General features: G+C 40.2%; 1 protein-coding gene across 1 annotated transcript in view; it reads left to right on the forward strand.

The window, feature by feature from the left end:
* ACACB (acetyl-CoA carboxylase beta) overlaps positions 1-24,025 on the forward strand; it is a 1,510,375-nt gene that overhangs the window by 644,313 nt on the left and 842,037 nt on the right. Inside the window, exons 22-23 of the mRNA XM_044068517.1 lie at positions 1,714-1,802; positions 2,195-2,319. Coding sequence (XP_043924452.1) covers positions 1,714-1,802; positions 2,195-2,319 — 214 coding nt within the window. The remainder of the gene's footprint in view (positions 1-1,713; positions 1,803-2,194; positions 2,320-24,025) is intronic.

Genomic DNA, 24,025 nt, shown 5'->3' on the forward strand with positions numbered 1-24,025 from the left:
AGGAATGTCATCAACGTCTAAGGATGTAATCACTCCCTTATACTCAGCACGGATCAGACCAATCATCAAGCACAAATAACCTTTTTGGGATGAATGTCACTAAGCATATCAAACAGTTAGAAAGACCTCAAGGATTCCCAATCAAATAATTACAGGCCTAAAATCCTTCAGCTATCAGGACAGCCTGGAAGCTGTAACCTTTTATTTTGTCTTGTAGACTTTTGAGGGGAGATCTCTGACTTGCTTATTGTGCCAGGTTGTCCTGGACCTTCTTCACCTCTATACATCCAATGGCTCCCCCAACACTCAATCCAGGGAACTAAATCTTCACCATCAGATGAATAAAACACAGTGAAGGGACAGATTTATAACTCAGTGCATCTGTAACCTAACTTCCCCTGCATGTTGAGCATTGCAACTCACCATCTTCCTTTAAACATAGCCTGGAGGACTGGATGGGTTTTCACAGATTTATTCCGGGGTTGACTGGTAAGGCCCTCCTAGAAGAAGGAGGTGCATCCTGAGGGATGGTATTGGCAAGGAATAAATGGTAATAAGACTCAGTAGCCTTGAAATATGTACGAGTCTGTCATATTTCCATCCAGTAACCTTTCCTTAGTTTGATTCTGTTTGATCCAACCATGTGAGAGGTGATCTACAGCAGTTGAGCCAGTGAAAAGACTAGTATAAAATTAGAATTAGACGAGCATTTGCAGTTTTATTAGACAGTGGTTGTTTTATCCACTTTGTGATCCATAACAATGACAAACTTGCAGGACTGTTTTATTAGCAAAAACAAGTTTTTTCTGCATTTGCAGAACATTTATATTACAAATGTGCATTCTATGTCATTTTTTATTATTGTATCCATTTTGTAAGCCATTAATCCACACTGAGGTGTGAAGGCTGCCCAAGTACAAGCATGTCCAAGTGCAGAAGGCTTAAGGCACTTAGAGTACAGCTGGGTTGCTCCTATTGAGGCACAGCCTACACCCTATTGTGTGTTGATGATTGCTTACAATATTTGTTTGCAACCTACAATGCTAAGCTTTATTTGCCAGTGTTATGAAAGTGATATGTCTGTGCCCAATGTTCTTGATTGCTGGAGTGAGTGGGTTGGGGAGGGTGAGAGGCTGTTGTTGGCTCAGTGCTGCCCATCAGGGGTGGGGGGGTGAATCTGGCTGAACAGTTGACACCTAGAAGGAATATGATGTGTAGCACCCACTAACTTCAAACCTGCAGAACACATGCTGTCCCTGGTCTGGGTTGATTATGTGTGGGAAGGCAGGCCTGCTGCACACAGTATCAGTAGCACAGCTCTAATGAGCCATGATGGGGATTGGGAGCTCCAGAAAGAAGAGATTGGAGTCCACCTCATCTGGTAGACTGGTTCAGGCCATACTGCCTTGCTCTCACCTCTCCATGGGAATGAATGGGTTTATTAGGCCCTCCAGGTAGGTTACAAGTGGGTTAAAAGCCTTTTACCCAGGCTGGTGTCTAGCGTTTGGTCTCACGAGAAGGGAAAATGGGTTATTTGAGGAAAAAAAAGAGATGTCATTGGGTAACACACAGTGGAAACCAAAAGAAAGAAAAATGTTGTTGAATTGCTTTAATATTTCTAAAGCTACAGTAATTTACAATATGTGTTTATGTTCCAGTGTTAATGGCATGCCCCCCACCAGATGTTGTTTTCATTCTCCTTTGTTTTTGCAGGTATCGAAGTGGAATTAGAGGATATATGAAATCTGTAATCCTTGACCTCTTAAAAAGATACCTGCAAGTAGAAACTCAGTTTCAGCAAGGCAAGAAAAGATTGCTAACTTCTATCTGAAGGAATGATAATGGTTATAGGTTATGTCATTAAAGACCAGCCATGCAAGAACTGTTTTTAATAACCAGAATGTCCAAAAGGCTGTTCCTAGGAAATGAGAAACCAATGAAAAGTAAATATCTGCAGTTGCCCCCTCCCTAGGAAGAGGAAGCAGTGACTCTGGAGTAATGTTGCTTTGGTCAAAAACTGTCCTCACCTGGTTGGTTTGTAATCTGTTGTACATTGCTAAGAGTTAAAGGTTTGTGTCTTGTTTTGTTGCATAAAATGTGCTAGCAGTAACAGCTTAGAGTTCACATTTGAAGAAACATAGTTAGTCTGTGCAAAGAAGTTGTATTTTTAGCAGCTGTGTTACTTTCTTTTCAGCTCATTATGACAAGTGTGTGATACAGATGAGAGAGCGGTATAAACCAGATATGACTGAAGTTCTTGACTGCATCTTCTCACATGCACAAGTTGCAAAGAAAAACATGCTGGTCGCCTTGTTAATAGTAAGTAAAATGTCAAATATTGTTAAAGGCACTTTAGTGATTGAAGTTGTTTAACTAAAGTTTATGTATACATGCATCCATCAGTCACCTGAAATTATCCTGAGTCAGTTTGTGATTGTGCAATTGCCTGCTAAAAGAAGATTTATTTTGATTTGTATTTTATTTTTTACCACTTTTTTTCACTGCTGTGGGATGATAGGGATAGTTTGTAGACAAGAAAATTACTTTGATTTTTTTTGTTGTTATTGCTGTACCTTTAATTTTCACTGTTTTTTGTTAGAGATGGTTTTAGACAGACAAACTCTAGCCATCCCAATGAGCTGAAAATTCACAAAAGACTGCAGAGAGGACAATCCCAAGCTTATCTGAAACAATCCTGTGTTGGTTTGTGATTTATTGATCCTGACTGCTAAAATGAGGTGTGATTACAAATAGTGTAAGGGAAATTCTGCTTTTGTATGACTTTCACAACTGGTACAGTAGATCAGAGCAACAACTTTATTGTACTTAATTTTATATTTAGATGTATACTGTTTGTGTGATTTTTCTCATAGAAGTTGACTTAAAATCTGTTCGAATTCTGTAGTAACTAATTTTAATTATCCTTTCTTTTAGAATTCTGTATTAATTTGCAACTGAAAATGGATTCTTTAAATGAGTAAGGCAATAATTATTTGCTAAAGCACAAGCATCTTGTATAGTGTTCTAAATTCTGTGTCTATTTAAAGGTTATGCCTGATAACACTGGTGATCTGTGTTCCTCATGTCAAAAGTTAGCTGATTTGCTTAGCATTATTAGTAGCAAATTTAGACTTGCTAATGATTGCACTTGTACAATTGCCAAGTCTTGGAGAACTGTTGTTACATATATTAATGAGTGGACTGAAGAAATAAATATTGGGCAAAGTGCGAAAAGTATTTAGAAAAGTAAGTGTCTGTGGTCGGTAAAAGATCACTCAACCCCTATTAAACAAGATACCGACAGCAACTTTGAAATTTTGGATAACAGCATTCAGCTCAGAACATACAGAGCGCAAAAAAAAAGAAAGAAAGTTGCTTAAAACACATAAGGAAGAAAAAGAAACAATATATAAAGCAGAGAGAATACATACCAAAAAGGACACTGCTTTGTTATGTAACACAAATATAGGGAATGACAATGTTCTATTCAGAAAACCTTCAGTCTACAGAAAAAGATATTTCACAAAAGAGAAGATGGAAAAAAAGAGGAAAGGGGCAGGTGAAAAGAAAGAAACCAAAACTGAATTTAGAAAGATTGAAGAACATTACTGTAAGGAAAAAAGAGAAGAAAGAAGTTGACAACATGGCTGTCAGTATGGATTTACAAAGTCAGCTGGATGAAACTGTATGCTTGCAAAAGCAATGAAAACAGGGAGATTAATAAGACTATTAGTGAAGAAGATCATTCCTTTGTAACAGTCAGTAGAGCAGATATTATTGAATTAGAAGATGAGTCTTCAGATCTTGTCAGAAATAATCTTGTAATTGGATATTAAATTATTAGAGGAACTAATAAATTTGTAGTGAAAATAATAACATTGAATAGTGTTATGCTTGCCAGAAGCAAAAATAAGGGATGTGAGAAAGGCCTTCAACATACTTCTTTACATTAAGGTAGATGTTTTATTCTTTCTCTTTCATTGAGGATTCAAGCAATAAACAGATATAGTTGAAGCTTAACTCTAGGTTAAGCTGCTGCCCTTTACTTAACAGCTCAGGTTGTCTTTCCCCTTGATTAGGCATTTTCAAAATTCTTAATCCTCTTGGGATAACCTGAGTTTTTAAACAGGCCTCAAAATAATATTTTTGAGCATGTAACATTTTAATGTTATATAAACCATCTTCTAATCCATATATGCTTCTTAAAAAGGCAGTGCATAATCAATATTGTCATGCTCTGTTTCATTGCTATCTGTACACATTTCATTAGACAACAATGAACAGCAATTAATTATGTTGAGGCCTGTTTAAAAACTCAGGTTATCCCAAGAGGATTAAGAATTTTCAAAATGCCTAATCAAGGGGAGCAACTATATCCGTTTATTGCTTGAATCCTCAGTGAAAGGAAGAAGGAATAAGGGCTGATATTATAAATGATCAAAAACTTTTATTTGACACTTATCCACAGAAAATAGCTGATGAAAAATGCTCTGTTATTGCAGATTCAGTGGCAGTCTTTGAACGGAGACTGCTAAGGCAGAAGTTCCATAAATTGAAAAGGGACAAGAGAGATTTTAAGGAGGGCCATGTTTTTGTATGGCCCAGAGGCAACACTATAGAGAGAGTTAATGAGCCTACCACCTTAAGCAATGAAAGGGAGACCCACGTAGATGAACGAGATGATGTCACAAGCGAAAGCTTAAAGGAAGGAAGGAATTTAGGGGCTCGCATTAAATCTAATGTTCTGCCAGTTGTGACCATTCCCTCAGTGACCGTTACAAAGGATAATTTGAATGAGAAAGTGGATGCAAGGCAAAGGCTGGGATCCGCCGAGAAAACGCAACAACAGAATGTGGATGGACAACGAATAAATGGTTCAGAGCAAACTGAACCACAACTAGAGCCAGTTTTTCACATGCTACTTATAAAACTGCAGATGTCGGACTATCGGGAAACGGAGAGGCAGTTTCTAAGAGGGAAGATCATTCAGCTGAAACCGTAGCAAGAGGAAATTACCAACAGACTCCCCTACATCAAGTGCATCCAAGAAAGTATGGAGGAAAGGAGTATAGTGTGGAATATTTCTTCCAGGCTGTTAAATGAAAAACATGTGCTGGAAAGAGGACTGTCATTTATTCCTGCACAAAGGACAGAGGTAACTGATAGTATATTAGACCTTCATATGTTTGGTAGGAATGTTTTATTAAAAATGTTATTTAAAAATCAGAATGGGGAAATGAATTACAATATGATTTTTAGGAAACAAAGTACATTTCTCCCATCTAATCCTGTTATGGATGTTTTTATTAATATATGTGAGAATGAGATATTTGAGGTCATGAATGATAATAATAAAAGGAAGCCCTTTTTTAATTTAAGTAAAAGTGAACAAATTGCATTGAAACAGCTACAGTCGGACCTTTCAACTGTAATTAAACAAGCTGACAAGGGTGGACCTGTTGTCCTAATGAATAAAATAGATTAAGATACATCAATGTATAATATGTTGCATAATACAGCAGTTTATAAGAATATAAGCTATACAGATATGGAGAAGATGCTTGTTGATTTAAATGAGACACTGTATGAATGTTTATTTAGAGTGGAAAAACCCGTAATACCTAGTATACATGGTCTCCTGAAAATTCATAAAGATGCTAGACATCCCCCATTAAGACCAGTTGTATCTGGACATAATTGGTCCACAGAGCCGACTTCTATTTATATAGAGAAGCATCTGAGATGGATTGTAAACAAAAATTGTAATATATTAAGGGAGACTCAACAATTTTTACAGGACCTATTTATTTTTAAAAATGGATATACAAGAGACCTGAAAAAGTTAATGTTAGTAACATTGGATGTATGCTCACTATTCACATTTATTCCTAATGACACTGATCTGGAATTTTTGAGACAATATCTGTTAGAAGAAGGGACCTACAATGGATTGAAAATAGATTTCATATGTTTGTTAATGGAGGTAGTTCTAACCAATAATGTAACTTATTTTGATGGAAAATTGTTTGTACAGAAGGATTGTGTGGCCATGGGCACAGCTAGTGCAGTTATGTGAATCTTGTCATGGCCGAATGGAAGAATAAATACGTTACATGAGGATAGGTGGCACCAGATCCTGTTCTACAAACGTTTTGTAGATGATCTTTTTTTTATATGGAATGGGACTGCCACTACATTGAATTAATTCCTTTTAGAGATAGATAACAGCACTGATTTTCTGAAATTTGAAATGTAAAATACAATGTGTGAGATTGATTTTCTTGATGTTACTGTCTATAAGAATGATGTTGATGGTCTAGGTACTAGACTATTTAAGAAAACATGTCATAGGAATACTGTGTTACACAAGGGTAGCATGCATCCAGGACATATTTTTAAGAACATAGTGAAAGGGCAAACCCACAGAACTTCTAGGTTGACTGCTAGGAATGATGAATTCGAGAGAGAATTATCAGGCCTAAAAACTAGATCTAATGAGAGGGGGATATGCTCATAGTATAACAACTGGGATCCTGGATGAAGCTAGAGAGACAAGATAGGAAAACCATATGGAAAAGATTTCCCAAGCAGAATAAGGATACTGTTAGATTTTCCACATACTATACTAGTGATATTGATATAGTAACAAATGTGATTAAAAAGAACTGGTGTATATTGACTCAGAATTAAATAAATAGTAGGAGAAAATCCTAGTGTTATATTTTTTCAAAATCATTGAAAATGATACTATGCTATCCTAGTGAAGGCATGGGACACAAAATTGATGCTATGAAAGGTACAGTGCCTTGTGGCAACTGTAATCAATGTGCGTATATTAATAGAGATAGTAAATTTGTTCATCCTGATACCAAGCGAACATATGAATTTGATATAGCAGCAAACTGCAACTCAAGTAATGTGGTTTATTTGGCAGTCTGCAACCTGTGTTCAGCCTTCTATGTAGACAAAGCCAATAGGAAACTAAGGTAGGATAAGGGAACATTTATTACACATCAAGAATGGGACCCTAACGAATGCACTAGCCAAACGTGTCCTCTCAAGGGAATGACCATAACTTCTCTTTTTTGGTGGTGGTGAAGATCAACCCCAATGAAAGAGGTGGTGATATATGTAACCATACTGATACTTCTGAAACCAGATGGATTATAAGGCTAAGATCGAATAAAGGAAAGGGACTAAATGACAGGGTACCCTTGAAGCCAGTGTTAAAGAACAGGAAACTGTTAAAGTAAGGATCTTATGAAATGCACACAGTTTAACTTTGTTGAGCTATATTCCTGTTTATTTTTATTTTAAGAATGCACATAGCCCTGATAATATTTTATATACTATATATATATATATATATATATATATATATATATATATATATATACATATATATAAATATATATATTATATAGGTTCATAGGTTGGTGCCATAACAATTCCTTGGCTATTTCTTCCCACACTATTTACTTCACTGGACCCCTGTCTAGCAGGGTGACTGACATGTTCCCTGGGGTGAATTTCCTTTCTCCCTTCTAATCATCAAGGTTCCTTTTGAAGAGGGCCAAGGAGGTGCTCTGCTTGACATGTATGGGCAGTCTATTCCAGAGTCTGGGAAATCTCTGAGTCAGGAACCTGTCCTCCAGCATGTTTTGTTTATTGTGATGACAAGGTTTAGATCCCAGGAGTGTGTGGCTATGAGGGATTGGGATTTCTTTAAGTGTAGCATGTTCAACAGTTCTAGGTTTGACATGGCCTTGTATGTTAAGCAGAGATCGCCTAGGAGTAGACTATATGAGACAGAGTACAGCTAGAGTTTTTTTAAGGTGGTCAGCATAGGGCATATGCTTTAGGTCTGTGATTCTTTTAGTGAGGTATTTCTGTGGCCTTTCCAGTTGTTGCAGATGTCTTGAGAGGTACATACCAAATGGGGCATTGCATTCTATAATGGGTCTAATGAGGGATGAGTACAGTAGGACAATGACCTCCTTTTTTCTAGATGAAAAGCCCTTAGTGATGAGGTGTGCCACATAGAAGGATTTCCTGACTGTTGTGGCGATGTGGTTATTGAAGGTGAGACCACTGTCCACTTGTGTCTCTAAGTCTCTTATCACACTTTTGGTGTTTAGTGTACTGCCACCTATGTGGTAATTCATGGGTACATGTTTTATCCCAAAGGGGATAACTATACATTTCTTGGCATTGAGCTTGAGCCCATGGCTCTGGCACCAAGCATCTGTTTCTGTAAGGCCCTTTTGTAGAGTATCCACATCATTTGGGGATTCAATAATGGCTCCCAGTTTGCAGTCATCTGCGAACTGTGTTAGCCAGAGACCCTTAGTGTTTGCCTGTACTTCAGCGAAGTAGATGCCAAACAAGAGAGGTCCCAGGACCTGAACCCTGAGGTACTCCACTTGTCCCTTGTCTGGAGCTGGATTTGGAGTCGGCTACTTTTACAGTGTGGGTTCTGTCAGTAAGTCAGTTGGCAACCCATCGTGTGGCATAGGGATTAATGCACAGCTTAGTAAATTTATTTATGATTCCAGAGTGGGGGATGGTGTCAAAGGCCTTGGCAAGGTCCAGATAGGCTGTGTGGGCTGCCTTACCCTCGTCCACGGCTCTGGAGACTGATTCAAAGAAGTCAATCAGGTTCAGGCGACAAGATCAGCACTTCATGAACCCAAACTGGGTGGGGGTCCAGTGTTTTAAGGTTGCCAATGTCTTTGTTTATAAGTTCCATGATGATACATTCCATGGCCTTGCATACCAGGCTCATCAGACTGATGGGGCGGTAGTTCCCGAGATCCAAGATGGATCCCCCCTTGTGGAGTGGGATAAATGTAGCTGTGCACCACTCAGTGGAAATGAAGCCTGAGGTGAGGTTATGATTAAACATGACACTTAGGTGAGGTGCCAGTTCATTTTCTAGTTCATGTAGTACACAGCCCAGGTTGTCATCTGGTCCCATGGATGCTGTATTCTTAGCTTTGGAGCGTGCGCTTTTTACCTGTGTGGCCGTTATTACCGGAATTTGGCAATCTTCCGGTATTGAGATGGGCCATTTAGGGGGTGAGAGGGGGGTGAAGTTGGCACTGAATCGATCTGCCAGGATATTGGCAATATCCTTGGGATCAGTATATTTAATGCCATTCTGTTTTATCTCAGAGCAGATCTGAGCATTGCCATTTAGATTCTTGACATAGTTATAGAATGCCTTGTGGTTGTCTTTGGAATCTTGGGCAATTTTATTTTCGTAATTAGCTTTGGAGGATTTTATGAGGGATCTCATATTCTTACTAAGGCTGGTAAGGTAGTTTTTTGCATCCTGGGATTTTCCTCTTTTCTGCAACAGTTTCTTCCTTTTGTTGTAAAGTTTGTTTATGGGAGGGAACCACCAGATTGGCTTCCTATTTTGGGGGGAGAGCATCTTGGTTCTATTTGGGATGGCACGATTCATGCATGAGTGGATGTGCTTGTATAGTGCTGTAGTGTAGGACTCAGCAGTCGAACTTTCAGTTCCCATCTGCATGGGTGTCATGAAGTTTGTAACTTCTGACTTGAGTAGCATGAAGTTGGCTTTGGAGAAGTTTTTTATGGAGGTTTCCTTACTTGGGGGTGGGGGTGGGGGTGGGATGTGGATGTTAAGGGTGATTAGCTTATGGTCTGATCTGACCAACGTGGGGGTGACCATAGGTGTGGAGCATCGATTTCCCCTGTTGGTAATGACCAGGTCTAGGATATTGGTGCCCCTGGTGGGACTATGTATTACTTGATCTAGGGCATTGGAATTTATTAATTCCAAGAACCGTTGGACAAAGGTGTTGGTACATGAGTAGTTTTCCCAGTTAATGGCAGGGTAGTTGAAATCACCCAGTATTAGGGTGTTTGGCTGTATATTAATATTTTCCAGTATGTTTAGAAAGGTGTAGTGAGAATATTGGGGCATGGTGGGGGATCTGTAGTAAGCTACAGTTTGGATTGCAGTCTTACCTAGTGTTATTTGCACCTGGAGAATTTCAGACACATAGTGTTGGGCAACTAACCTGGTGGTGTGAATATCCTTGGTGAATATGGACACTCCTCAACCTTTAGTGTTTTGATCCTTGTTTGGTGGCCGAAAAGTGTGGTAAGAGTTGTAGCCTGGTATTGCAGGGGTGCTCTCTGGAGCCTTGAACCAGGTCTCAGTTACTGCACAGATATCGATGTTCTCCATTTTTAGGAGTGCCTCGAGAGAGTGCATTTTGAGGTTTAGACTTCTAGCATTGAGTAGCATTACCTTCAGATTTTGCATGCTTGTACTTGTTCTGATGGTGGTTTTGTCCTTTGAACTTTGCCTGAAAAAGGCACTATAGGGGTGGCATGAGCCTTTGCCAGTAACCTGAATCCCAGGAGTGACAGGTGCAGACCATCTCTGGCAAAGCATGGTGGTCTGTCAATCATGTCGTCCCAGGCAGACAGATACTGGATCCCCTTTGAATGACACCAGAAGCTTAGCCAATTGTTGAAGTCAGTCATTTTGTCCTTATATTGTGGTATAATTCTGGGCGAAGGCAGGATGCTTCTCAGGGCTAGGGTCATACCTGCCTGGGCAACATGATCCGATAGCTATTCCTTGTCTCTCTTCATGTAGTCCAAGGAGGTACATCTCAAGTCATTCACTCCAACATGGACAATGACAGTCATATTTGTACTTGTGGAGTGACATGAGTGCATGAGTTATGTGGCGGATCCTGGCACCCGACAGGCAGCTCACTGTAATTTTCTCCTTGTTCAGCCTGGTGAGTGGGACATCAGTGTGCCTGACTATAGAGTCACCTATGACTAAAGTGTTAGGTATGTTGTCTTGCCTTAGGGGCTGTTGCTGGGTGGCACACTGGTATTGTGAGCTATGTGACACTTTGGTTGTGATTGGTGTTTGTGTTTCAGCGTCGGAGGTCCTTGTTGCTTGGGAAAGTTACAGTTAAGGGCCTCCACATATGTGGATTTAGTGTTACTATGTGTGGGTGTTGGTGATGTGAGTTTAGAAGGGTTGCTTGAGGTGTAGTGCGGGTGTTAACCTTCTCCTCTTGACTGTCTAGCACAATCTTGGGTGGAAAGAGCTTTGTTTCCAGTTTGGTTATGCAAGTGCATCTTTCACAGGTTGTACTGTTTGGTGGTAGGAGGAGTGGGTTGTCTGTGTACATGAGGCAATTGCTGCATTGCCCCAGTATGCCCCGATTCACCAGGTGGACAGGAGAAATCAACAGAAGTTGACCCTTGGACATGCCTGGTTTGGTGCTTTTTTTTTGAAAAGTACAGGAGCTGTTTTCCCTTACCTTAGCAAGGTACTTTGCAATTATAGGCTGTTTAGTGCCTATGATTAATTTCTCCTTATTAATAAGGAGAGTTGAGTGCTTGTATCAGTTTAAGGCTTCCTAGTGCTTTCCAGCAGGTATTAGAGCAAGTGCTAGTCACAGCGATGCTTAAAGGTAAGATGAAATGTTTTTTCCTAAACACTGCAGTGTGCACTAGAGAAGTTAGATGTGAAAGTAGGTAACTTAAGTTTTACCTGTCTAAAAAGTTAAAAGTTTTACCTGTCTAAAAAGTTATATTTGGATACATTTTTGATATGTATATATAACTTTGAACAACAAGATTTTAGAGTTCATATTTATCTGATGAGTTTGGGAGTACAAGTACAATTTGTATATTGCTTTATGATGGAATTTTAACGTTATATACTACTATCTATCAGGATGTTATAATAAGTGCAAATATTGCTTTAAGAGAGGAAATGGCGGTTTGATTTTTTACTCTGCTTGGCTGAATTACATTTAAAAATGAAGATGGCCAGAATGTGTTTTTATAAGGTCTGATGAAAGTGATATGTTTATCATGAAAGCGCTTACCTACGTATAATAAAGTTTTGTTTAGATTTTATGCTTTGACTGGTTTGGCGTTTGATATCTTCACTAACTGGTTACTCCATCTAATATTTTTGTAGACTATAATATTGATTCAACATCATTAGTAAGGAAATTATTTACAGTAAATGTTCAGAAACAACAATTGTTTCAGATTGTTAAAAAAAAAGCCTACCAGCAAAAGGAACATGTAAGATATTGTTTGTGCTCCTAAAGAAATTGCTGTTACTCTGTCAAGTTTTACCACTGTTGATGTGCAGTGATCATGTGGCTATAAAGTTTAATTTGTTCCTAGATAAACTGAAATTTAAACTGATGCACAGAAGATTAATAACAGATTATATGGAAGCAATCTGTAAAACTAACTGGAGTGACGTATTCAGTGGAAAAGAACTGCAGAAGGAATGTGGCAAGTTTTAAAAGAGAAATTGTTTGAATGCAAAAAATCAAAAACATGTTTAAAATCAGGATCTAGGCAGACAATATTAGGAAGATATATGTATTTCCATAACAACAAGATACTTGATTAAGGTGAGGCCAAAGATATAAGAAATGGGAAAGTGGTTGAAGCATGACTGAAAACTGAAATAAACAAGGTGGACAGACTACTTAAACATAGTGTAAGATAAAATCAAGAAAAAGTTGATGAACATTTATGTAAAGATACTGAATATAATAGAAAGCCATTATACAGATAGATGTGGTAGATGTAAAGACCTACAAATTGATAAACTGTATGTAGATTCTAAAATGTATTCTCTTGACACAACAGATTTTAGATATATTTACAAAATCTTATGCAGAACAGTTTGGCTCCACAAAGGGGGTGATAAATTGTCTTAGCAACATCCAGGTAACCTCAGATATTGAAATCAAATTAGATTATATTGAAAAAGAACTACACAAACTGGACCCAAACAACACACGGAGGAGATGTTATTAGTAATAATGACCTGAGAACACTTAAGCATGAGCTTTTACGGTACCATTATATCTGTTCACTAGGTTGTTTAAATATATGAGATTCCTCAAGATTGGAGACATGCATTTCTTAATCTTATCTTTAAGGAAAGGAAAATAGGACAAACCCAGAGTCATAGAGACTGAGAAGGTTATATTGGATAAATTGTCAGAACTGGAAAGGTTGTGACATGAAACCATATATTAGCATGCATATGTTGAAAATAGATCTATTACCACCTGTAACATGATGTTTTTAACATATATAAATATATATGTATATATATATATATATATATATATATATATATATTTGTGTGTGTGTGTATGTGTGTATGTGTATATGTATGTGTATATATATATATATATATATATATATATATATATATATATATACAGATATATACAGATATATATATATTGGCAGCTATGAATGAAACATTGCACTGTGTTGTAATTTCTATAGATTTAACTTCAGCATTTGAACTGATGAATATATTAGAACAAATAGGTATTGATGTACTCTAAGGTGGATAGCTGCATGGCTTACAAATAGGACATTGCAAGTATCATACAGCAATTGGACAGGTGAAATACGAGGTTATAGTAAGGGTGTCCCACATGGCTCTGTCCTGGACCAGTACTTAGACTGTATCTTTCAGATCTATCTTTTTCATCTGAGGTGTTCTACAGTCTGTATGCAGATAACCTGAAAACAGGTAAAATGATTAGATGTGTTGCGGATAGGGCATGTCTGCAAAAGAACTTTAAGAAATTGACCATTTGGGCACATGAGAATAATATGCTGATAAAAACATCAGAAACTAAGCATACGAGATTTGGAAGACCTAAATTGAAAGGCGAATATTTAATACAGCACACAGTGACTGAAACTGTAGATTCATTTAAGGACCTGGGTATATGGGTAGATCCAGCTTTGAGTTTTTATAGTTGTATCAAAAATTGGTTAATGATACTTGTAGAACTATAGGTAATGAAGTCCTTGTTTGTTCATTACATTAGACCCAAGCCTGAGTATGAACTAACAATATGGAAACCTTATAAGAAAACAAGCATGTGTAAACTGGAACGACTACAGCAGAAATGTACCAAGGGCATCCATGGATGTAAAAATTTAAGCTATTATGAAAGACTAAAATATCTGAAGATATACAATGTCTAATATAAACATTTAAGAGGAGACCTTATTCATTTATATAGAGCATTTAATGATGCCTAATTCTGGAAATGTTTGGGGTTATCAACAAGTCATAGAGAATATAAAACTACTGAAAGAACAAATAACTGAACAACGACCAGAAAAGAATCAGTGAGTAACAGCTCTACTTTCTTAAAAGTTGGTCGTTCAAGTCATAGAGAATAGTCTGACAACCTATGCAGAAGATTTTATAGGAATGAGAAGTGTATTAATTGGATCTCTGAGGAAGTAGCTAATGCATAGAATAGACTACTAAATTGCATTTAAGCAAGTACTGGTTTAGATATTTTTAGGAACAATCTGGACACTTATTATGGGAATAACTCTTTTGGTACTGTTGGCAGGCTAGAAGGACATTATTGCCCATGTCTGGAATCCATATTTGAGACTTCGAGACTTTAGCATATGGGTTAATGCAACGTGACGGTGATACATAACTTTTACTGGATTTTCATCGCTGTCTCTTCAGCACTGCACTTCATAGCCTTATCATTAATAGCATCTAAGAGCCATTTCTCCTGCCTGTATTCATAGGTGTGAGATCATCAATGTATTCTTATATGGCACCTCAGAAAAATTTGTGATCTACTCTTAGTGCAGTCACTTCTGCAAGCAATTTAAGCTGTCATATTATCAGTACGATTGTAGGTACACATCACGGCTCTTAATTGATGGTGTTACAGATGTGATTACACTGGGTGGCATGTTATCATGCCATCATTATTGTGGCAGTCTCATCTTCACTCCATAATCACTGTGGTAATAGTACAGTGCCATAATCATTACCTTTTGTAGAGGTTTCATTAAATTCTTGTCTGCATAGTTGTAGAAACTTAGTGCTGCATCTGAGTACCTCTGTCTTCATCACCGAGTTGAAGAACTGATGTTATGGAGCATAATTCTCAACGTAACCAGAGGTGCAACATCAGCACATCGCTTTAGTGTTACCCCACAGATGAAGCAGTAAGTGCTGTGGTTACAGTATCCTTCTCTAACTGAAGCGTTGGCATTCTCCCAATGTTCTTAGCTATGCCTCACAGGTAGCTGTGTGTCCCTAGCTCACTGCATTTAGCACCACCCATAACTAAAGAAGTGGTATCAGAGTTCTATACCCAGCTCTAGCCCATAAGTGTTAGCTGTATCTCATGTTCAAAACTTTCACTTTAGCTTAGCATATTGCTGTATTAGGTGTAAGCAGAGGAGGAGCTAAGTAAATGCATAAATAAAACAGTAGCTGCATTACGCACAACAATAAAAGAGTTTTCGTCATAAGGTTAACCAGTTTTCCTCCTTTATACTTGTAAATATCTAAAACTGAGATGATTTTTATAAGCATCTAACAAAGTAGAGTACTTGATTATTTTAATCTGTGTATTGAGTCTCTTACCTGGAGGCTGCTTCATTGGTAATCATCATCTGTTACATTCTCTCCAATTTCTTCTATTGATCTTGTTTTCTGAATGCCACTTCATGCCATTCAAATGTGGCACAAGGGCCCTGGAAAGTTGTTTAACCAGTGCAATTCTCACGGCAGGCAGTGTATGGAAAAGCTGCAGTATCAAAATGGTATCATGACAGTATGCCTCTAGCAGACAGCAGAACTAATGCTACCCATCTCAAAAATATACAATGAAATGGATACATCTGGTACAACCATCCCCCTTCCCAGTAATCACTAGAGTATGCAGCTGTACCCAGTTGCCCTTTACCAGGTGATAGGTGATGGCAGATTGCCATAAGGTTGAGTGGACGTTTAGATTTCTACTGCTTCTTCCTATGGCCAGTCCTTCAGCAATGCAAAGTTTATTTCTGAACCTGGATTACTAGCAGTATAAAGAGATAACTTGCTTCCGTGCTAGCAGTAGTGCTTTATGTAGTATATCAAAATAGTCATCGCCATCATCAACCCCATTTTTCCCATTATTCTACATGGGTTTGGGGTATCATGTTAACAGTCTCCATCTCCCTCCATTCAATGCCACAGTCTTGCCTTCTTTGACACTTCTGACGGACTGTAGCATATCTTCTCTCACACAATCTATCCACTTCTTTGGTGGATGTCCTCATTTCCTCTTACCTTCTTCCTGTCTATCCCAAATCTTCTTCACCAGATTGTCTTCTGCTTTTCTGCCCATGTGTCCAAACCACCATAATCTGTTCTCTTTGATCTTTTCTGCAATTGACACTACTTTGGCTTCTGTTGTTATGTCCTAATTTCTTCATCTGTCCAATAGTGTGCATCCTCCCACCTTTATCAGGCAGTTAATTTCCATCACCTCTAGCTTCCTCATGTGCTCTGCTTTTACTGCCCAGGTTTCTGTACCATACAGTAGTACTGGTCACACCACTGTTCTTGTACACCTTACTTTTCTCAGCTTGATGTTCTTCATTCCACATTGCTGCAGTCCTAACTATTGGGGTAGTCCGCTGTCCAGTCGGCCCGAATACCAAAGTATATGGCTGACGTCGGTCAGGGCGCATTAGACTGACGTCAGTACGTCAGGGTACTAATGTGCATGACCGACGTCATATCCTCAGTCTTTTTTGCCGCATGGTCCGATGCAGAAGCAGTTTTGCGAGTGCAGGTTGGCGTTCTGAAATTTTCTGAAGTCGGAGTTTCAGACCGAATCAAAGTTGGCTAAGTACCCCGTTGGGGAACATTTTGGTTTTTTCTTGCCTCAGTATTTAACCGGATGTCAGAAAAAGTGAATAACTGTATTTCTTGTGGGAAACAGATACCTCATAGGGATTACCATACCTTGTGTATACCTTGTTTAGGGCCTGAGCACGACGTTGTTGGATGCCGCTCTTGTGCTAGATTTAACAAACGCACTATTAAGAGAAGGTTAGACTGTGCCAGGTTAGTGTTTGGGAAGCGTTGTAATTATAAAATGCCGTCGGATGCTCCGACGGCCGCTTCGTCCAAAAAGCGCAAGGACAAAACAGCGAAGCCTAGGGTTGATGAACCGGCAGTCCCGGACGTCGGTTCTTTAGAAGGCTCAGTGGAGCCGGAGGTTTTGCCTGGAGTTTCTTTGGAGTCTCAGGCAGAGACTTTACTGTTGCAGGATGTGCCTTCTCAGGAGGTAGGCCAGGCTGAGGGGGCTTCTCAGGTAACTGTTCTTCCCTCTCTTCCCAAGGTAGTTAGAGCCTCTCCTTCTGTTTCCAAAACTTCTTTGAGAGGTAGGCCAAGTTTAGCTTCAGTGGGGGCTTCTCCTAGCACTTCAGGTTCTGTGCCTAAGAAACATATGCTTAAAATGGCAGAAGATTTGATTACTATGATTAGAGGTTCTATGCCCCCTCCTGATAAGAGGCCTAGGGTGGAACCTGAGTTTGAGGGTTTTGAACAGTGTTCAGAGGCTTCTGAGTCTTCTGCGGAAGACTTGCAGGAGTATCCTCCTTATTCTGATTCTGATGTGGATGATTCCACTCCTACAGCTTCTCCTCCTGAGGATTTCTCATTTTCAGAGACTCTGCATTCCATGAGGGAGCACTTTAAATGGGAAGGCCAAGATTACTCTGATTCCAGGAAAAGGCTTAGGGAATTCTTGTTTTACCCCAGCATAGGCCCTTAGCTATACCTCCTGTGTTGAATGTGGTGGAAGATGTTTTTGCAGAGGCTTCCCTGAACCCTGATTCTTTGCCTCCTGCTCCTGTTAAACCTGATAGGTACTATAGGGTGCCTGAAGCTCATAAGTATCTTTTTAAGAGTCCTAGGGCAGACCCGGAAACTGTTTCTCAGGGACCTAAGGGTGTTAAGGCCTCTGTTGTTAAAAACCCTGTTCCCACTGATAAAGAGGCAAGGGCTTTGGATAGATGGGGAAAGAAAGTGTATACTTCTTCCACTTTAGCCATGAGGGCGTTGAATTGTCAGTTTCACATGCTAAAATATCAAAATTATCTCCTTTCACAATTGAAATCTAAGGTGGATGCTTTGGCGGAAGGTATTGAGTGTAAAGAGTTGCTGGATTTAGTTCATGTGTCTGAACAAGTGGGTAAGCATTCTTTGCAATGTGGTTTTGATGCTGTACAGGCCTCCTCGAGGGTGGCTGCCACTAGTTCTGTTCTTCGCAGGCATGCCTGGTTGAGGGATCAGAATTTAGCTGAGCATGTTAAGACAAGGATTTTGGATGCTCCTTTACAGTCTGATGTGTTGTTTGGTTCGCCTGTGGAAGCAGTTTTAAAGAAAATGGAGGACAAAGCTAAGTCTATGCAAACTGTTAAAGATTTTTTGCAGGTGCAGCCACCGAAGTTTAGTAGAAATTGGCCTACTAAGGGATGGACATATCCTGCTTATGATTCCCAGTCTAGGGGTAGGTCTAGAAGTGGTAGGGGCAGAGCTCAAGGTTCTTTTAGGCCTAGAACAGGGAGTTCACCTGCTCAGACTTCTGGTGAGGGCAGGGGTCAGTCCTTTCGTAAACAGACCCAATGACCTGCCTTTTCAGCTGCCAGTAGATTCTCGTCTGGCAGCTCCTTTGGGAGGAAGACTGTCTCTTTTCAAAGAAAATTGGGATTTAATTACTCAGGACAGATGGGTGTTGGATATCATTCACCACGGTTACAGGTTTTATTTCCATACATTACCCCCTTTCAAAGGCATGCCAGACGTTCCTCCTCCACAAAGGAAAGAGGCTCACAAGCAAGTTACTCTGTTACTCCAAATAGGGGCCATTCAGCCAGTCCCTGTATCAGAAAGGGGCCTAGGATTTTATTCTCGCCTGTTCCTAGTACCAAAGAAGGGGAACACGTGGAGACCAATTTTGGATTTATCTATCCTCAACACTTATCTGGACATTCCCAAGTTCAAGATGTTGACGTTACAACAGCTTTTACCTCTGCTGGGCAAAGATCACTGGATGGTAACTTTAGATCTCAAGGAAGCTTACCTTCATGTGCCTATAAGACTAAGTTGCAGGAAGTATCTGCGTTTTCGAGCTGGAAATTCTCATTATCAGTTCTCTGCATTGCCCTTTGGCTTATCTACTGCGCCCAGAGTATTCACAAAGGTTCTGGCTCCAGTGATAGCTTACTTCCGGCTAAAAGGAATTCAAATCTATCCTTACTTGGACGACTGCCTGATTCTGGCTCAAGAAAAGGAAGACCTTCTACAGCATCTGGAATATGTTATAGCAGTGCTAAGATGCCTAGGGTATTCTGTGAACGAAATAAAGTCCAGTCTAGTACCCTCTCAAGACATGTGCTTTCTGGGTGTGAGACTGAATACAGCAGCCCAGATGGCCTTTTTAACCCCGGACAAACAAAAGAGTCTATCCCTTTACTTCCATCAACTATCTCATCAGTCCGTGCTGACTGCAAGGACAGTCCTTCAAGCATTAGGGTTCATGGCATCTTGTATTCTGGTGCTTCCCAATGCCAAACTGCATATGAGGAAGCTGCAATGGTATCTCAAAATGTATGGACACAGCACTGCCAGGATTTGGACACTGTCATTCAAATAATACCTTGCCTTCAAAAGAATTTTTGTGGTGGGCTCAGGAATGTCACCTAAACAAGGGACTCTCTGTGACCCGGCCAGAGGCGAGTCAGATTTTAACGACAGATGCCTCGGACATTGCTTGGGGAGCTCATCTAAATGGAAAGTGGATACAAGACAAGTGGCCTGCCAGACTACAGCATCTACATATCAACATGAAGGAGATGTTAGCAGTCCAGTTTGCATTAATGGCTTTCAAGGAGTTACTTCTTCCAGGGCAGGTGTTGATTCTAACAGGCAACACAACTGTCATGTGGTACATCAACAAACAGGGGGGAACACATTCTTATCCTCTATGCAGGCAAGCAATGATTTTATGGGAGACTGCGCTCAGCTTGCAACTAACTCTTCAGGCAAGGTTTCTGCCGGGAGCACAGAACTCCTTAGCAGATGTGTTAAGCAGACAAATCATGGATCCCCATGAGTGGAAACTGGATCTTCATGTATTTCAGAAATTGACAGTGTCATGGGGAACTCCAGACATAGATCTGTTCGCTTCTCCACTAAACCACCAGCTGCCAAAGTTCTGCACAAAGGGGTTTCATCACACAGCTTGGAAAGTGGATGCTCTGTCTTTCAGTTGGAAAAATCTTCATGTGTATGCCTTTCCACCTCTGCCTCTTCTTCCAAAGGTGCTCTTAAAGGTCAGACAAGACAAGCCAAGGATGATTTTAATAGCTCCAGATTGGCCTCGCCAACACTGTTACCCACTACTAAGGAGTCTGGTAAGGAAGCCTCCATGGCCTTTACCTTTGATTCCACATCTGTTATCTCAGAAGGACGGTCATCTGCTCAATGTCAAGCTTCACTCTCTTCATCTAACAGCCTGGCATATTCTGTGTTGAAACACAGCAGGTCTCAACTTCCTCAACAAGTTTTAAATGTGATTATGGAAGCTAGAAGACCTAGTACAAGGAAAGTGTACGCAGAAAAATGGAAGAGATTTTTATTTTGGAGTACAGCAAAGAATTTGGAGATTTCTGAGCCTAATTTGAGTGTGGCTCTTCAATATCATACTGAGTTATTGGACAAAGGTTTGTCCTTCTCTTCCATTAAGATTCATGCTGCAGCAATTTCAGCTCACTATGATTGTGACCCACCATTGTTTTCGCATCCTTTGTTCAAGCAGTTTCTTAGAGGGGCAAAGAATATAAGACCCCACGTAGAGCTCCTACTCCTGCTTGGGATCTCAATTTTGTGTTGGAAAAACTTACTCTACAACCTTTTGAGCCTCGGCTACTGCTGAATTGAAATACTTGTCATGGAAGACTGCTTTTCTGTTGGCTATTACTTCTGCAAGAAGGGTGTCTGAGTTGCAGGCCCTTATGGCAGTAGAGCCCTTTTGATTTTCCATAAGGATAGGGTATCATTACGCACTAATCCTTCCTTTATGCCTAAGGTGGTTTCTAGTGTGGCTTTAAACCAAACTATTCATTTGCCTACTTTTTATGCAGACCCCCAAAATAAAGGGGAAAAGATTTTGCACACTTTAGATGTACACAGGCAATTGCGTTATTATTTAAGCAGGACTAAGGATTTTAGGCAGTCTCAGCAGTTGTTTGTTTCTTTTGCTTTGAGTTCGCAGGGCAAGCCTGTGTCAAAACAAACTATTTCTAGGTGGATTGGGTTTTGCATTGCATTTTGTTATTCCCATCATGGCAAGGAGATTCCAGCTGGGATTAGGCCTCATTCCACTAGGGCTACTGCCACTTCAACAGCATTTCTAAGGGGTGGCAACTAAGGATATTTTGGAGGCAGCTACTTGGAGTTCAGTGCATACTTTCTCTAAGCATTATCACCTTCCTCTCTACTCTAAGTCTAGGGCTGGTTTTGCCACAGCTATTTTGCAAGGCATGTTGTCAGCTCCTGCTTCTTTATGATTTGCCAGCCTCCCTTACCTCTGCTTTGGGATTCTACCCAATAGTTAGGACTGCAGCAATGTGGAATGAAGAACATAGTACAGTTTTGTACCTACCATAAATGTAGATGTTCGAGGATCCACATTGCTGCAGTCCAATTTACCCTCCCTCCTTCCCTCTGTGTTTAGGGGTGGTTGTGTAGGTGAGGTTATATGCTGATAATTTTGTATATATTGTACATATTTTTGGTGCAGGTATATTGGGCCTTGTCTTTTTAGGGTCTTCTGACATCTGGGGCAAGAAAAGACTGAGGATATGACGTCGGTCATGCGCATTAGTACCCTGACGTACTGACGTCAGTCTAATGCGCCCTGACCGACGTCAGCCATATACTTTGGTATTCGGGCCGACTGGACAGCGGACTACCCCAATAGTTAGGACTGCAGCAATGTGGATCCTCGAACATCTACATTTATGGTAGGTACAAAACTGTACTTTTGGCATTATTCGCATTCACTACACCTGAGACTCTATGCCAGTTGGCTGCAGCCCCTCAGATTCTGTCTTAGGCCTCTTCATTCAGACTTCCCTTCCCCTCAACCAACCCTCCAAGATAATTGAAGCGGTTTACCTGTTCCACTGTTTACCTGTTCCACTATCTTTCCTTCTATCTCTATTCTCAATTTCTTCTGACTTCCCCAATTTGCTGCCATTGCCACTGTCTTATCTGTGCTTGGTTTCATCCCATGTGCCTTCAGATTTGCATTCCATTCTCCTATACGTTGCTGAAGTTCTTGCTCAGAGTCTGCCTGTACTGCCACATCTTCTACATACAGCAGCTTTGTTGATCTGTCCCCTCCAACCTTTTTGCTAATGTAGTCCATCACCAGTATGAACAGCAGTGGGCTCAGAGCTGTTCCCTGATGTAGACCCAACCCACCGGGAACCCCTCTGTGAGACCGAACACTGTCCGTACTTCAGTCATTGGGTCCTTGTACATAGCCAGCACTAATTCTACCAATGTTTCTGGGACTTAACCCTCCTAGTACTGCCCAAGTCAGCTTTCTTTGGAACTTTGTCATATGCTTTCTCCAAGTCTAGGAATGCCCAGTTGGACTTGTTCCTCATTTCTCAACTATCTATCTCACTTCAAACATTGGGTCAGTTCTGCTACATCCGGATCTGAATCCAAACTGCTCATCTCCCATCTTATTTTTTACTACTCTGCATATCCATTTATTAATCACCCTTTCCAGAACTTTCATGCAGTGTGACAGGAGTTTGATGCCTCTGTACTGCCCACAGTTGTGGATGTCCTCTTTGTTATTGTAGACTGGCATGAGTATGTTTATTCTCCAGTCATTTGGAATGTGCCTTTCTCCCCACACTGCTACGAGTGCCCTCAGGAGTAATTTCTCCCCTATTTCACCCAGCATCTTATCATATCTGCTGAGACCTCATCTGAGCCTGCTGCGTTCCCTGACTTCATTTTTCTTAGCGCTAATTCATACTACTTCCAAGGTGGGCTCCTCATCTGTCTTCATAGACTGTGTCTGGGGCAGTACAGCTTCCGTGGGGTTTTCTTCATTCAGAAGCTGGAAAAAAAACTCATTCCATCTACATTTAATGTCCTGTGGACTGGTGAACAGGTTACTGCTAGCATCCCTTATGAAGGGTGACTAACTATCTTCTTTATCTTTCTGTCTTTGCCTTGCTGATTGATATAGTTTCTTTATGCCACTTACTGAGTCACTTTGCACAAGTTGGTAGAGTGCCTCTGATGCCCTGGCCTTTGCTATTACAACTCTATTCTTGGCTTCTTTGTTAGGCAACCTGTATTTATTCCTAGTCTGGTCTGTCTTTTCTATCCCCACTTTTATCTGTATTCCTACTTTCTTTTGATGACTTCCTGGACTTCTGCAGTCCATGATCAGCTTCCCTTATGTACCTTATTTTTCTATACCTGGCTTGCCACATATCTGTTCTGTAGTCCTCACATGTGCTGTTTTGAGGCACTGCCATTCTTCAACTCCACCTACTTCCTCCTCTTCTTGGGGTGCTAGAGCCCCTAGAAATTTCTTGAACTGTAGTACTTTCTTTCCGGTCAAATTTCAGATCTTCAGCCAGTTCTCTGTTGACCTTGAAGCCTTCTCTGACCACTGCTTTCAGCTGATACAGCTCACTACATTTTTCCATTCCTGTGGTGACTCTCTCAGGCTCACAAAATCTACCATGGACCATGCTGTGGTGCCCATTCCTTTTCCCCAGAAAATATCTGAGTATTTGGCAAAGAAGGAGAAACCTTGTGCCATGTCAGGAAGTCATTGTTCACTTGTGTTACTGTAGCCTGGGGGCACCTGCATGCTGTTCCCTCACCTTCCAAGAAGGCTGATCCCGTCAGCAAGTTCATACTGACTGGGCTAATAATTCTGTCTCCTTTAATCATAATGTAATGACAGATGTTGGAAAGTCCTTCTACTTAGTGCAGCTTATAGCCAAGGGAATGTTATCCAGTTCTAATGAGGTTATTGTCCCCTTATACTTGATGTTAATTAAGTTAGTTATTGAGTACAATGCCCGTTTT

This window comes from Protopterus annectens, chromosome 4.part0 (assembly GCF_019279795.1).
Source record: "Protopterus annectens isolate FY-2018-M chromosome 4.part0, PAN1.0, whole genome shotgun sequence".
NCBI classification, from domain to species: domain Eukaryota; kingdom Metazoa; phylum Chordata; order Ceratodontiformes; family Protopteridae; genus Protopterus; species Protopterus annectens.